We start from the raw sequence: 17,464 nt of genomic DNA, 5'->3' as shown, positions 1-17,464 counted from the left end.
TATGTCACATCAGCAATTGTGTAGAGATTTGTAGCAGCTACAGGATCTCTATTATTAGCATTTTTGTTGCTAATAAGAAATTATGAATTATTCAATAAAAATGGTTTGTAGCTCAGTCACTGATAGCCATCAACTAACTACCCATCTTATCCAATGCAGCTGTTGAATACCCGTGATTTAGGCCCCATTCACACATGAGCATATTCGTTTTCAGGCAGAAAGTCGCGCATTTTTACCGCGATTTTTGCGGCGATTTTGTACAGGTCAAAAGGTCACCAATGTAAAAAGTAGAAAAACGCCAAAACCTGCCTAAAAAAAAAGTCCCAGAACTTGTTTGAGCTTCAGGCGTTTTAGAGCTTCTGGCTTCAGGCGTTTTGGAGTGGAGATGTGAACCATCTCCATAGAGAATAATAGATTTTTTTCCCTCCAGCGTTTTGTAGCTTCAGGTTTCAAGCTACAAAACGCTCAGGTGTGAATGGGGTCTAAAAGCTGCATAGGCATGTACCATAGGAAGCGACAGCAGATACACACACTGTACCCACAGATAATGTAGCCACTACAAAACTCTACTAAAAAGTTGCAAGTGTAACAAGCTGGCACAAACATCACAGATAGTTGTTTAACCTGCCTAAGACTGATAGCTACGGTATGTAAACATACACATCAGACTATGGTGACTTCTGTATTGTGCAGAAATCTTTGGCACCATACTTACTTTAGAGGAGCAAAAGCTAGCCCAGAAAATTACAGCCTAGCTGATTTATTAGTGCCTCTGATAAATAGCCAGAGGGTATTATGAGATCCAATTGTACTTACAGGCTTAAAGTGGATGTAAACCCCCCATACACCCAGTGAAGTGAACAGCCTCAGATGATACACAGGGATAAACCAAATCTCCCTACTTAGGTTTTACATGTACCGGTATATCTGCTGTCTTCACATTTATATACTGTTTAAAATGTTCAGATACTGTTAGATGTTCTCTTCCTGTTTAACACAGAGTGTGATGTCTGGGCATACAGCCAAGATAGCTAACATTGCTGATTGGAGGAAACGCACACACCCCCTCATCATTGGCAGAGACTCTCAGATGTGTTTTGTAATAGGGCCAGCTCCCTGCTAATCTATTTTAGCAACCTCCCCAGAGGTTGTCAGGAGTTATCAGGCTGATAACAGAGGAAGTTCAGGAGAGAGCTATGGGACACCTTTGGGGCTCTTTTAAGAGACATAACAAAATACTGCAGATATATGTGCCCAGCTCAAATTTCATGAATCAGGTTTACATCTAGAGGTCGACCGATATGTGTTTTTCTCTGGCCGATGCCGATATTTGGAAATCGGGGTGGCCGATGGCCGATATTTCTTTCTTTTTTCTTTTTTTTTCCTTCATCTCAAAAAACCTAGGGTGGAGAGGTGGGGAGGAGATAATTGTTTAGGGTGGAGAGGTGGGGTGCAGCCTGTCAGTGACCACTGGTGCAGTCCATCAGTGCAGCCTATCAGTATCCATTAGTGCCCACCAGTGCAACCTCATCAGTACCCACCAGTGGAGCCTATCCGTGTCCAGAAGTTCCACGAAAGTGCCCACCAGTACAGCCCATCAGTGCCACCTCATCAATGCCCACCAATGCACCCCATCATTGCCCACCAGCGCATATCACCAGTGTCCACCACATCAGTGACCACCAGTGCATTACCACATCAGTGCCCACCAGTGCATCACCACATCAGTGCCCACCAGTGCATCACCACATCAGTGCCCACCAGTACAGCCCAATGTCATTCACTGCCACCTCATCAATGCCCACCAGCGGAGCGCTCCAGGCTCCATTCCATCTTCTAGCCTAGCACAAGAAAGCTCCTTTCGTCAAAACAGACAGTAAAACAAAGTAGCAACTATTGAAAGTCCCAAAGTCCAATATAATACTGCAGCAGCGCCATTTCCAAACAAACGTTTGAAAAACAAAACAAACTTCTATATTGATTATATAGAAGTTTGTTTTGTTTTTCAAACGTTTGTTTGGAAATGGCGCTGCTGCAGTATTATATGGGACTTTGGGACTTTCAATAGTTGCTACTTTGTTTTGATGTTTACATTTTTTTTTTTGCAGCTGCTGATCATTGTCTCATTTCTTGTGGCCAAATTTCTGTATTGCCTACTCCTGAGCGCTGAGCAGTGCTAAAACAGAAGGAAGGGCGATATTAGCACTCTATCCACAAAGCTCCATTTTTCCCTGTTGTGCTGCCTACAATCACCAGAATGCAGAGCGGGCCGGTAACAACCAATCGGCGGCCGCGCTGCCGTCATTCTCCACTCTGGAAAAAATGTCCCCTGACGTGCTGCACGCTCTGCCTACAAGCCCCAGAATGCAGCGCGGGCTGACAGTTACCGGCCCGTGCTGCATTCTGGAATTTGTAGGCAGAGGCAGGGCGCGCAGCACGTCAGGGGACGTTTTTTTCCAGAGTGGAGAATGACGGCAGCGGCGGCCGCCGATTGGTTGTTACCGGCCCGTGCTGCATTCTGGAATTTGTAGGCAGAGGCAGTGCGCGCAGCACGTCAGGGGACATTTTTTTTACAGTGGAGGAAGTCTGCAGCGGCGGCCGCCGATTGGCTGTTACCGGCCCGCTGGTTGGCTGCAGACTTCCTAAACGGAAAAAAATATAAAGTCAGCAGATAGCAGCGAGCGGGCGACGAGCGGGCGGGCAGGCAGGCGGAAGAATTCCACCCAGCACAGATCCTAGACAATCGGCCTAAATTTACCCAATAATCGGCCGATGCCGATATCTTTAAAAACGCGAAATATCGGCCGATATATCGGCCGACCGATATATCGGTCGACCTCTATTTACAGCCACATTAAAGATTGTCACCAGATCTTGAATAAAGTATGACAAAGATAGGTGACATTTATTTAGTTTTTGGTGGAAAATCAGAACATAAAACTATGCCCGCCGAGTTTTGTTTAATGCTGCCAATTAAAAAAAAAAGGCAAACCTGCAAAGTTTAGCATCACAAACACACATTTAGCCTAGGTTCACATTGGAGCGATTTGTTGTGCGGTTTGAGTGATCAAATCGCATGACAAGTCGCAGCCTATTGGAGGCAATGGCACTGTTCCAATCGGTGTGGGGCTGCACAGATTTGAAAAAGTCGTTCCTGCACTACTTTTGCCGATTTTAGGTGTGATTTCAATAGACATCTGTACATGAAGCCACACAAATGTCTATCAAGTAGTACCTAAAATCGCGCTGACCTTGCTACTTTGAAATAGCGCTACTTCAAGTGAAGTAGCGCGATTTCAAAGTAGAATCAATGTTAACCAGTGCTTAGGCCTATTTTCCAATGTTGCATATTAAAAATGTCTTGTATATGTTTTGCATGCTAAACCACTAACAACCACCAATAATTGAAGGTTAACCCCCATCGGCACTGGACTGGGCTTTTTTATGTGGGACCATATACAGTTAGGTCCATATATATTTGGACACAGGCATAATTTTCATTGTTAAAATAAAACAATGCAAATGAATGTGAAGTGCAGACTTCAGCTTTAATTCAAGGGTTTGAACATAAATATCAAGTAAAAATTTTAGGAACTGCAACCATTTTTATACACAGTCCCCCCATTTTCAGGGGCTCAAATATAATTGGACAAATGAATATAATCATAAATAAAATGTTAATTTTGAATATTTTGTTGAGAATTATTTACTGGCAATGACTGCCTGAAGTCTGGAACCCATGGGCATTACCAAAGACTGGGTTTCCTCCTTTTTGATGCTTTGCCAGGCTCTAACTGCAGCTGTTTTTAGTTGTTCTTTGTTTGTGGGTCTTTCTGGCATTAGATTTGCTTGCCTTCAGCAAGTGAAATGCATGCTCAATTGGGTTAAGGTCAGGTAATTGACTCGGCCATTGCAGAATATTCCACTTCTTTTCCTTCAAACGCTCCTGGGTTTCTTTTGCAGTGTGTTTTGGAACCTTGTCCTTCTGTACTGTGAAGCGCCGTCCAATCAACTTTGCTGCATTTGGCTGAATCTGGGCTGACAGTATATCTCTAAACACCTGGCTGCTCCTGTCTTCTGTCACATTATCAATAAACACCAATGACCCAGTGCCACTGGAAGCCATGTATGTCCAAGCCTTCTCCACACTTTTTTCTTCTTGTCATTCTGGTACAGATTAATCTTAGTTTTATCTGTCCAAAGAATGCTTTTCCAGAACTGGTCTGGCTTTTTTAGATGTTTTTTGACAAAGTCTAATCTGGCTTTTCAATTCTTCAGGCTTATGAATGGTTTGCACCTTGTGAACCCTTTGTATTTGCTCTTGTGAAGTCTTCTCTTGATTGTAGACTTTGACAATGATATGCCCACCTCCTGGAGAGTGTTCACTTGTCTGTATGTTCCGTCAATGTCCAGGCCTTTTTATGTTGCTGAGCTCACCAGTGCATTCTTTTTTCCTCAGAATGTCCCAAACTGATGATTTGGCCACTCCTAATGTTGCTGCTATCTCTCTGATAGATTTGTTTCGTTTTTGAAGCCTTACAATGGCCTGTTTCACTTGCATGGACAGCTCCTTTGATGTAGGTTTACAGCAGTACGTTCCAATGCAAATACCACACTTAAAATCAACTCCAGACCCTTTACCTGCTTAATTGATGAAAAAATAACAAAGGACTAGTCCACACCTGCCCATTAAACCGCTTTTGATTCAATTGTCCAACTACTTTTGGCCCCTTAAAAAAGGGGGATGGCTATTCTTAAGAGCTGTAATTTCTAAACCCTTCCTCCCATTTAGATGTACATACCCTCAAATTAATTTAAACCTGAGACTGTGCACTTTCAGCCTGTATCCATTATATAAAAAAAACTTGTTTATATTTTGGTATATAGTTGAAAAAACAGCAATTGTGCCTGTATCCAAATATATATGGACCTAACTGTATGTGTATCTGTCTTAGTGCTGGGAGCGGGCCGCACAGCCCGCTCCCAGCAAAGAGACCAGAGTCTCACCTGGTTCCGCGTCACCTGATTGCTCTGATTGGCTATCACAGTGATCAGTCACTGTGAAGATCGCCCCTGGAGAGCAAAGATACATTGTATCTCTCTCTCAAGGTTTGATCTAGGTCAGTGCTAGGGTTTGTGTTTGGGTCAAGGTCAGGGTCAAAGTACATGGTCAGTATATTTTGATCAGGACTAAAAAAAAAAAAAAAAAAAAAAAAAAAAAAAAAAACATTTTTTAAATTAGTGTCAGTGTGTTTTCAGTAGAATAAAATAAAAAAGCAAAATGCACACTATTGTACGGTACAAACAACACATAACATACACATATGTGGTATTGTGGCGATCGTTGGAAGCAGGAGCATTTATTTTGGATTGTTCTTTGGTGGTAGTTTATGGTAGAAACAAACAATACACAGCTAAATTTCAAAAATGTATATATATTTTTTTTTTTTTACTATTTTGGGCCAGTTTTCCTTTCATAATAAAAATAATGTCCATTAGACCCCTTTCATACTGGGGCCACCTGTGCGTTAGCGTTAGTACTAGCAGTCGAATAAGGGCTTAAAAACCCTTTTTTTAGGCTTTCTTTGCAATAGGCCGGGACGTTTTTTGAGAGCTGTATACAATCTCTCAAACCGCCCCAAAGATGCTGTCTGCAGAACTTTTTCTAATATCCCGCAAGCACACCGCCCAAGTGTGAAAGCATAAGATTAAGTTTTCAGGTGCTATTTCTAGCGCTAAAACGCCTGAAAACTGCCTCAGTGTGAAAGGGCTCTTACCATTTACCACCAAATAAAAACCCAATTTTTCCATAATTTTTGTCCGTAATTTTTCGTATAATCCACCTGGATGTACAAAGTAGTTGTGATGGTATTTACTAACGGTTTTACTAACACATGGCAAAGTTGAAAAAATGTGCATTAATATTTATTTTACCCTCAGGCGCAAAGGGGGAAAATATTCCAGCGGCATTTTGTCTGTTTTCATGAGTAATTCTAACCTTTGTTGCATAGTTAAAGCAGGATTCCACCCGCAATTTTTTTTTTAAAAGTCAGCAGCTACTAACAGTGTAGATGCTGACTTTTATATAGGAAACTTACCTGTCCTACTTGCCTGCGCTGATGGCCCCCCCCCGATGCCAATCCCTCGATCGATGCAGGTCCTGTGCCACCATTCACACTAAGGGTAACAGGCAGTGAAGCCTTACAGCTTCACTGCCCGTTTCCTACTGCGCATGCGCGAGTCTCGCGCCGACTTGTGAATGAGCGGCTGCTCTCTGGAATTACACAGTTCCCAGAAAGCAGCGCGCCCCATTCACTAGAAGAAGATGAAGAAGAAGCTAGACTGCGGCAGATTACGGACTTCCGCATAGCAACAGGTATTTCAGGTGAGTATAAAAAAAAATGTTTTCTTTATTTTTTCTAATTATTTTTTAGGAGTTTTTGGCTAAAAAAAAAAATCTTTGTGGAACTCCACTTAAATTTAGGGTATGTTTTTGGAGACTGCTTTATTGAAATACCCAACCTCCTTTCAGTTTCTTAAATATTCCCAAGGATTTGTTGTCACTTAGTATAATCTCCATCCTTCTCTATACCCGTTCAGCATTTTGCAAGCCACTGGCTTTTAGACAACCCAAAAACACAACTGCCTAACTTTATTTCTTTAAATGATATACTTTTTTACTCCAACCCTACATTTTGTGATTGTATTCAGAGTTCAGTTTTGTTCAATCAGACCACAGCACTTGGCTCTATATGCTTCTGGCTTATATAAATGTCATGTTGCAAAATTCGGACTCTGATTTTTCTGATGAGATTGCAGATAAGGTTTCCTTGTGATGACTTCCACAAAGATTATATTGGTGCAAACAATGCTGACCAATGGACTGGAGCACCACTACTTTCCAGATAGCTAGACTTTTCACCTGGTTTCATGCTGGTTCTATTTGGCATACCTAACCATTCTGCAAGCAGTTCTTTGGAAGAAATGTATTGGTCATCACTTCAACAGCTCTCTCTAAACTTCATTTCTTAATTACATTTTGGAATGGAAATTGCAGAAATTAAACATTTACATATCTTTTTAAAGTCAATTGCTGCATTCTTAGTGACAGTTATCTTTTCTTTCAAATCTTCACTAGCATTTTTAGGGCTGCATATGAACGCCAGACCCTTAGAGATTCTAATTTTTTAAAGGCTAAGGCCCCTTTCACACAGGCTTGTCCGTGTTTGGACTCTGCTTTGCTCAGCAGGGATTGCTTTGCTGATCCCCGCTGAGCAGGTGGATGGCAGGTCTATCTCCGCTCACTGTGCGGAGATGGACCTGTCAAAGCCCCGCTGTCCTCTATGGAGATTGGATGAAAATGGACCGCCTGTCCATTTTCATCCGATCCAATTCAATCTAATTCTTTAGACGGGTGAAAATATGGTTTCCATCTGTCTGGATATCACGGACAGGATCAGATCAGATACCGGCGGATGTCAGAGGACATGTCACCACTGACATCGATCTCTCCGTAGAGGTGTATGAAGCGTCCCATCAGGTCCGGCTGAAAAACTGACAGGTGGACTTGATCAAAAAGCCTGCATGAAAGGGGCCTAATAAAGTGGCAGATGATGAACTTTTCTGAATTAAAATACTAGTTTCCTGATTTTAACTGTGATTCAAGGGCTTCAATTGTTTCTATGGCCCCTTTCACACATGTGGACCGTTTGTCCATTTTTCATCCATCCGTTGACAGATGAAAAAAGGAAATCAATGCATCTCTATGGAAAAACAGATGTAAACTGATCATCATCCATTTACATCAGTTTACATCCGCTTCCTTTAAAATACCTTTTTTTAAATGTATCAAAGCCCTATTTAAAACGGAACAGACATAAATCTGATGTAAAAAGAGAAATGGTCCGTTTTTGTATCCGTTTTGTAATTGGTAGTGAATGTAAAAAAACTCATGTGAAGCTGATAAGAAACTGATGAGAAACTGATCTAGGGCCCTTTTTACACGGGTGGACTATTCAGGTCTGCCTGACAGTTTTTTCAGGGGGAACCTGAACGGGCGCTCCGTGCACCGCTATGGAGTGGTGACATGCCCGCTGATACCTGACCCGCTCCAATCCACCGAAGTGTGACAGAGGAAAACCCTACTTTTCCTTCCATCTGACGGATCGGATCGGGTGACAACGGACTCTACTGTCCGTCGTTATCTGTTCCCCTATAGGGGAGAGCGGCGCTCTGACAGGTCGGTCCCTGCACAGTGTGCAGAGACAGACCTGTCATCTGCCTGCTCAGCGGGGATCGATGGAGCGATCCCCGCTGAGCTAAAGCGGAGCCCCGTGTGAAAGGGCCCTAAAACTTCATCCGCTTTCATTTGAAAAAACGTGACTGAACTGATGAAATTAAAGGTCCGCATGTGTGAAAGGGGCCTTAATCACAAACACAGAAAAAAAATATGAAGACCAGGTCATTTGCTGCATGCTGGACCAGTGACTAAGTGGGGTTGATTTACTAAAATTGCAGAGTGCGAAATCTGGTGCAGCTGTTCACGGTAGCCAATCACCTGGTAACATCAGCTTGTTCAGTTAAGCTTTGACAATAAAACCTGGAAGTTGATTGGTTTCTGTGCAGGTCTGCACCAAATTTTGCACTATCCAGTATTAGTAAATCAACCCCGGAAAGCATTAAACCAGGCAAGTAGCACAGTTGCTTATTTAAGGCTCAAATCTAGGCTCAAAGAGCACCTCCTACTCATACAGCAGCCCCTTTATTAAGACCCCCTCCCCGTCACCAGCAATATGTCATGCTCTCTTTCTTGACTTACCTTTTTCTAATGTCTTCTTAGGAATCATGTGACATGCTGGGGGCCTCTTCAGGCCGTTCCAGGAGATGGGCAGTCCTGGATGATTCAGGAAGCCTAACTAATGTTATGACATCAGCTCCACTCTCTGCATCAATGCACTGTGAGTGCACAGCGCTGCACTCTGAGGTCAGATAGGGAAAGGGAGTTACTGCTCCAGGTTGGTCTAGTTTGTAATTATCCTCTTCTCAGAAGCCACGGGTGCTGGCAATGAATATAGCAAAATGAAATGATGTGTTTGGACAGCCGCACTCCAAAAAATATTGCCTTTATTGGTAAAAAAAGGATCAAAAACTACAAAAAGCTATGATTAAGCGCTAAGGACTAGTGTGTTCAGTTTTTGCTGTGATTTGTAGTTTTTGATCTCTTTTTTTACCAATAAAGGCAAAATTTTTTGGAGTGCGGCTGTCCAAAAACACATCCTTTCATTTTACTCTGTGGTCAGAGCTATGACACTTTGCACTCACAAGCTTTCCTCAGTCTTCTAGGTTGGGTGACCCTGAACATCATTCAATCTGGAAGACTGAGGACCTCTTGCATGGAAGGGGTACATATTCCAAGAATGAAGAAGGGTATTGCAGCCAGAGCAGCTTTTTTCCAACCTCTAAGAGAACATTTTAAAAACATCTAGCCCAGAGTTGGGCTTTAAATGTGAAATAGAGACACACTTTTAAAGGTTTTATATTTTGATTATTAACATAATAAAGAAAATACAAGACATAAAACACAATTTTTTAAGTATAAAAGGCTATTTCTAGTACTGGCCAGCTATGCAGATACATAAATAAATGTATGTAAAACTGATATGTAATAACAGGAGAAAATCAGATCAATCTGGAGACCAAGGCAAATAGACTGGGCACTTTGAAAGTGCAGTTGCACTAATTTTCCCCAGAGCTTAGTGAAAAGCTTCACTTTTTAAAGAATACTCAATCAGCAAGGAAGACAAAAAAAAATCAGCAGGGCTTCACTACATTTACTAAGCTTTGGTGAAAATGAGTGCAACTGCACTTCCAAAGTGCCCAGTCTATTTGCCTTTAGTAAATCCTCCCCACTGTCTTTTACACATTGTTTTCTCTGCAAAGCTCTTACCTTGAGCACAAATGTGTTAATGTTATCCGGCATCTCCAGGCGGCTGCATTTTCTAATTTCATGGATGGCAGAACAATGAACCCGTAATTTTGGTTTGGAACACTGCAGAGGACAGAAAGATGTAGGGCTATAAGAAAATGAAGTATAAAATACAAATACAACACTTTGTTAAACTCTCACCTACTAAAGCAAGGACCTGTTATAAACAGAGATGATCAAGCCAATCTGTCATCAAGGTTAATACCTGTCTGAGGCACCTTTAATAGTAATGGCCATGGTGCACCCAACTAAAGGCAAAACCTTTTTTTAAAGTTTGGGTAGAGTGGAGAGGGATTAGAACCCCTGCCAGGTTTTAGTTTCTTTCTGTGCTACAGTTAGAGGAATAAAGTGTTTTTCTTAACCCCAAAAAAATTATAAATAGATTCTTGTCCCGTAACCACTTCCCATCATGCGGCCGTAAATAACTATTTACGGCCGCAAGGTGGCTCTGATCTGCCGGGAGGCCGTCAATATACGGCCTCCGGCCACGCGCCACTGGGGGGTGACGAGAAACCCGGTCGTGTGTACGAGGCCTCAGGCCTATACATTGAGTTGTATCAATAGTTCTAATCCCAATGGAGGAACCAGGGAAGGAAAACACCTTAAGGTGGCCATACACCATACACATCTTATTGTACAATCTCTGTAAAATCTCCTATAGATTTAGGAAACTATGTAAGAAGGAAACACCTATACATTCCATTTGTATCAAATCAGCCAGGTCCTTGCGCTACATAGTTGATGGCAGACCGTTGGTTGGCTATACACACTATTGTACAATCCCTGTACAACCTTCTTTAAACTTACCAAATCTATGGACAAACCTAAACAATCTATTATAGTTTGTATAGTGTATGATCAGCATGATGGGAATAGCCCTATGCCTGATGTTTTGTGTACCCGGCTTGTGCATTGTAAGTCAGAGGGGATTTAGTGCCGGTTCATACCATCGCGATATGAGAACCAGTGCGATTCCAGTCCCGATTCTCACATCGCATAGAACTCGCAGGCAGTTCACACTGCCCTATGCGAACCTCTGCGGGTGTCAATAGAAAGTTATTGACACCCCCAGATCGGTTCGCATTTTGCAGTGAGAACTGTGAATTCGGACAGGAATCGGATCACATAGTTGTGATTATGGTCCAGACCAATTTGGGCCAAATGCGATGCGAATTCAGCCATACAATGTGTATAGCTGAATTCCCCTCGCACAGACACCACATGTGATCTGCACAGCAGTGTGGTGCGAATCACGTGCGATGTCTGACATCACGCTGGTGTGAATCGGCACTTAACCTGGGTTTCTCAGTTATAGAACAAAAGAAAACGTTCCTTCTCCTCTGTAGCTCCCCCGCTCCTGAGCTGAATTCCAGACACATTCGGATTTTTGTGAGGCATATGCTACATTTTAATAGATCTCTGTATACATTATCTTTGTTTTTGTAAATTAACATGTAATTCCTCAAATGGATATATCGCAGCTGAGCACTCGCAAACCACACCTACATAAAATGTATACATAGAGTTCAGCATAAAATTATGTTACTCTATTACAACATCAAAACACACTAATAAATAAAAGATACACAAGCCCTGCTAACAGAATCTCAGTCTTAAAGTGACACAAAACAATATCCCTATACTCCAAAAATAATCCATGAACAGCCATTGCTTCTGCCACGACTTTACCACAACTTCAGGGAATGCCTGTGTAATCTTGAGGTCTATGGACCAAGTCAGACCAAAGCACTACAGGGACTACTTTGAAGTTGGTGCGACTTGAAGTCTCACATATATGAATGGTTATCATTGGGAATCATGGGGTATGACTTTTCATGCGATTTTGATGTCCAAAATCGCAGGAGAAGTTGCACAAGTGTGAAAGGAGCCTTACTGTGTTTTTCTGCCTCCTTGTTATGTCCTCCATGAGCTCCAGAACTGCACAGTGGAGGTAAGTATAACATATTGGCTATTTTAAAGAAAAAAAAATTCTTTAGTAACCCTTTAAGTCTCACTGTAAGACACGCACAGACAAGCGAGGGATGTCACCCATTGTGACCCATCTGCAAGCCCTGGTTGTACTTTCCAGACGAGAATCATATTTTCACAGCCATCATGACCTGTAGCATAAAGACACTGGGGTTGCGAATTAAAGGCAAATATGCTGTTCTCTTTAGAAGGGAAGCTGCAAAAGAAGGCTCTCCTGAATTCCATCATCCAATCAAGTGCAAGCGAAAATGCTGTTTTTTTTATTTACCTCGTATGTGATTAGGTATTTCTGTGCAAAGACTACTTTCTCCACATTCACTAAGCTCTGGGGAAATTTCCCTTACAAAGTGAATAGCCTATTTGACTTTAGTAAATCACCCTCATACTCCAGTGAACTATGTTATTAACAATACAAAGAGAACAGGATACTTTTTTTTAACACAAGTACATGGTACATCAGACACATATGTTGGGGTAACATATTCTTTATGGAGGAAATCAGAGTGCTGACTGAAAAAAACAAACAGCTAATCATACCAGCAGTGTATGGGTTACAAGTAAAGCGCTGTTTTCTTTCAAATAAAAACGAAACAGTGCAATTCCATGGCGGCACTGTGTATTTACACATCATGCACATACAGACTGAGGAATAAATGCGCGCCTCTGTTTCTGGGCTCACACTAGTCATTTAATATTGACTTACTGGAACAACGGGGTCTTTTTTGGTGAGAAGAGAGCAAAGACCCCACGTGCCAGGAAATCTGATTTACCCAGTATGATGTATAATGCTGATTGGCTAAATCTGAAACCACAGACGTCCATCTGTGTTCCAGGACAAAAAAAAAACATGCAACTTTCTATTAGTCCAGAACCAATGTACACCTGCTCCAAAGTCATCGGCATGATAAAAAATCATAGAAAGTGTGCTAATTCGGCACATATCTGACACGTCTATAGGAAGGTGACAGCTTGGTGACATAAACAACGAAGGTCTGTCCATAAAACGTGGAGTAAAGCCACATGTACAGTGCACCTGCTGTGTATACATGGGGGTGTCAGAACCTTCATCCATTACAATTTGGTGTTTGGGCTTAAACCCGCTTTGTGTTCAACCAGTAGTGTAATGATTCACTCCAGCCCCCTTTTCCCAACACTCAAATCATAGGGGAAACGGTTTGTGTATGTCTGTAATGCAGGAGAGGCATCCCTATACACAACCACTTTTAGGCTCCGAGCTTTCACACAGCTACAAAAACAAAATGTCCATTAATTACTTCAACAAGTATTCACAACTTGACTTAAATAACACATCAAGAAGAGAACACAGGCTCTGCACACCCTTCTACAATTTGAGCCTTAAAGGTTCATTTTTTATTTTCTAAATCGGTTAAGCTAGTGCATTGTTGGTTCACTTTCCTTTTCCTTCAATTTCCCTTCTAAATGTTTTTTTTTTCCTTTGTTTTCTTTGTCTGAATTTCTCACTTCCTGTTCCTCCTCAGTAAGCTGTTCTGGATGACTAACCCCCAGCCAGAACGGCTCGGATGATGGGGGCAAGCTTACTGAGGAGAAACAGGAAGTGAGAAATTCAAACAAAGAAAAAAAAAACATTTAGAAGGGAAATCAAAGAAAAAGGTAAATGAAACAACAATGCACTAGCTTAAAGGAACCTATTTAGAAAATAAAAGACAAACCTTTTACAACCCCTTTAATGGATTACATAAAAGTAAACTAAGCGTACTAACATCCTGATTCAGCTGTGTGTGTGTGCAGAATTGAAACTTGAGCTATTGAACTCTGTAAACGTGACTTTCTTGTCATAAATATATAACACATAGAACAAACAATAAACCAGTAAGCATCCAGCAAAAACATTCCAACACAAGACAGATAAGTATATCTTTGGTGTATGATACCACTTTACAAACGTATATGTCCAAAATCATAAAAGCTGGGATTTTATTGGTATCCATTTTCATACAAAGAAGTTCAGAATAAAAAAAAAAAAATTAACTGAATGGTTGGTTACATTCTATTAAACAGAAATTAAAACAATCTTAAAGTGGTTGTAAAGGCAGAAGGTTTATCTTAATGGATCTGTGTGCAGCAGCCGCCCTAATACTTCCCGGAGGCCCATCTCTGTCCAGCGATGTCCACAAGTCTCTCGGCCGTCCGGGACTCTCCCCCCTGATTGGCTGAGATACAGCAGCGTCGCCATTGGCTCCCACTGCTGTCCATCAAAATCAGTTAGCCAATCAGGAGAGAGCCAATCCACAGCTCCATGTCTAAATGGACACATGGAGCTGCAGCTTGGATTGGATGCCTCTATAGCAAGCTGTTTGTTTTGGGGGCACTCAACAGGAGTCAGGAGCGTCGTTGGGGGACCCGAGAAGAGGAGGATCTGGGCTGCTCTGTGCAAATCTACTGCACAGAGCAGGTAAGTATGATGTTTGTTAATTTTATAGAAAAAAAAAACAAGACTTTACAATCACTTTAAACCCTCCTTCCTAGTTGCATGGTTATTTATAACATATAAAGAGATTAGCTCTTCTGATATTCATATTGTTCTGGTCTCTATGAGTACCATCTAGGCTTGTGCAGGTTGGACAAAGGGCTTACTCATGTGTTTTGTTGGGAAAAAAATCAACTTCTTTAGAGGAGGACAATGTTGAACGAGAACAAATATTGCAACATTAGCTAATATGAATTTACATGACATCTTTTCTGTAAACAGTTTTAGGCATCATTCACACTTATATGTCTTGGGAATGTTTGCAATATCACACGTTTTACTGCAACGCATGGGGAACCCCAAATACACCAGCCAACACATATGTGCTCAATGCCATGTGTTGCAGTGTGATTTACAAAAAAGGTGCCTTCACTTCTTTTGTGCAATTGTCACCCATAGATCATGAAATGAATGGGCTGCCATAAATGCGCAAAATTGCTCGCACACCTTCGTGTTCAGGTGTGAACAGAGCCATATACAATAAGGGAAAGTATCAAAACTGGAGCAGCTAGAATCTGGAGAAGCTGTGCGTGTTTACATTCTAGCTTCCATTTTCAAAGCTTCATTGAACAAACTGCTCCAGTTTTGATAAATGCCACCTAACATGTAGTTTGATGGCTTGTAGGCTACCCCTGCAAGAAAATAAAAAGACTGTATCAAGCAGTGGCGGCAGCTCCATTAGGGGTGCCGCCCCCCAATCCATGCGACAGGCCTCTAATCTCCATGCAGGGTGCCAGACGGATGGATTTTAATGTTTTTTTTTTATTATTTTTTATTTTTAGCAAATGATTAGAGCTTGAGGCTCTAATTGGCTTAAAAAAAGGGTGGGCTCAGGGCGCAGAGCCCTGCGACCTGAGCCCCCAGTAGTGTGACATTAATATTCAGTGTCTTCCTGCTTCTCCTCCCGGGCAATCAGGGGGCAATCAGAAAGCGGGTCCTAAGACCTGATTGGCCGGGAGTCTGATGCCGCGTACACACGATAATTTTTTCGGCTTGTAAAAAACAACGTTTTTCTGCATCTAGAAAAAGGGTTGTTTTTTTTCCAAGTACATCAATAAAACGACGTTGCCCACACACGATCGTTTTAAAAAAATGCTCTAGCAAAGCGCGGTGACATACAACACGTACAACGGCACTATAAAGGAGAACTTCCATGCGGATGATGCCACCCTTGGGGCTGCTTTAGCTGATTTTGTGTTAGTAAAAGACGATTTGCGCTTTTCTGTCTGTTACAGCGTGATGAATGTGCTTACTCCATTACAAACGCTAGTTTTACCAGACGAGAGCTCCCGTCTCATAACTTGCTTCTGAGCATGCGCACGTTTTTCACGTCATTTTAGCCCACACACGATCATTTTTTACAACCCGTAAAACGACATTGTTTAAACCGTCATTAAAAAATGCAGCATGTTCGAATTTTTTTTTGTCGTTTTTCAAAAGCCGAAAAATGATGTGAAGCCCACACACGATCATTTTAAATGACATTTTTAAAAAACGTTGTATTTACAAGCCGAAAAATGATCGTGTGTACGCGGCATTAGGTCTCAGGACATAAGATGCATTAAGGTGAAAAAACACGAACCTTTACAATCCCTTTAAGCTCAGTTAGCTTTTAAGTGGACTTCCACTTTAATTTCTGTAATATAAAACTATGGATCCTAACAATGTGAACCAGTTGTAAACTTCCATAAGTAACAAAATCACTTTCACTTAAAGCAAAGTCCCACTCGTTTGCAAGTTTATTAAAAGTCAGCAGCTACAAAAAGTATAGCTGCTGACATTTAATAAACAGACACTCATTTGTCCCATGGTCCAGCGATGCGGCCGCCTGAAGCCTCGCTCCTCTTCTTCGCCTCTCCACAACATTGCAAGTGTGGGCACCTGGCTGTGACAGCTTGCGGCTTCACAGCCGGTTAGGAACTGCGCATGCACAAGTCACGCTGCGCTCTCTTAGTGGTAAGGCAATCTTCTGGAACTTATGATGTGTCCCAGAAGATTGCAGAGTGGGAGGGAGAGAGGAGAAGTCGCCTAGGCAGTGAGGCGACGAGAACCGGAAGTGGGAGCTGGGTACCTGTCAAAACTAGGTACCTGACCCTCACCCCTTAAAAAGACTTTTGGGTGGAACTCAGCTTTAAAACCTCTTTGTTCTTTTTTGAAATGACTCTAAGATTTTATTTCATACAAGATAATGATAAATAGCAATTCACAAGAGCTACATACTGGTAGCTAGCGAGATTAGGAGCACAAGTAATGTGAGTACAACAGAGCCAAACAGCATAAATTAATGAAAAAGTAGTATTAAATAGGACAGGTAACAAAGGATGTACACGTGCAGGAGTGATTTGGGGTGTTAAGAGTAAGAGGATATGTACTGGGGGGGCACTTTGGAGGAGGAGAGGACTTGTTCTAGATGGGTGAGTGGATGGGTGAGTGGATTTAAACCCCCCACCCTACCTTCTGGCACAAGTCCTCTCTTGCCCCCAAAATGCCTCCCCCAGTACATATCCTCTTACCCTTAACTCCCCAAATCACTCCTGCACGTGTACATCCTTTGTTACCTGCCCTGTTTAATACTACTTTAGTTTTCCATTAATTTATGCTGTTTGGCTCTGTGGTACTAATATTTCCAATTAAGGGATTTCTTGTGCTCTTAATCTCGCTAGGTATCGGTATACAGCTTCACAGCTGGGCAAAGCCCCCCCCCCCCAGTACATATCAGACCCCCACCCCACCTTCTAGCATAAGTTTTCTTCCATCCTAACGTGCCCCCCCAGTACATATTAGACCCCCACCTTCTAGCACAAGTCCTCTCCCATACCAACATGATCCCCCCCTCCCGAAACTGGTTCAGGCACTGGACCCCGGGATTCAACAGGATTTAGATCAAATCTCGGGTTGGTCACGGCGATTCTGAGATGCTTGGGAGGTATGCTTTAACATTTTGGTGCTATGGCTGCAACTAATTCATTAAGAAATATTGC

General features: G+C 42.0%; 1 protein-coding gene across 2 annotated transcripts in view; it reads right to left on the bottom strand.

Annotated features, from left to right (window-relative positions):
* SH2B3 (SH2B adaptor protein 3) overlaps positions 1–17,464 on the bottom strand; it is a 184,763-nt gene that overhangs the window by 25,191 nt on the left and 142,108 nt on the right. For both annotated transcript variants that reach the window (XM_040346363.1, XM_040346372.1), the window contains exon 4: positions 9,947–10,048. In XM_040346363.1, coding sequence (XP_040202297.1) covers positions 9,947–10,048 — 102 coding nt within the window. The remainder of the gene's footprint in view (positions 1–9,946; positions 10,049–17,464) is intronic.

Source organism: Rana temporaria, chromosome 1 (genome assembly GCF_905171775.1).
Source record: "Rana temporaria chromosome 1, aRanTem1.1, whole genome shotgun sequence".
NCBI lineage: Eukaryota > Metazoa > Chordata > Amphibia > Anura > Ranidae > Rana > Rana temporaria.
The sequence above is the reverse complement of the archived record's forward strand: the minus strand, read 5'-3'. Positions and strand labels throughout refer to the sequence as shown.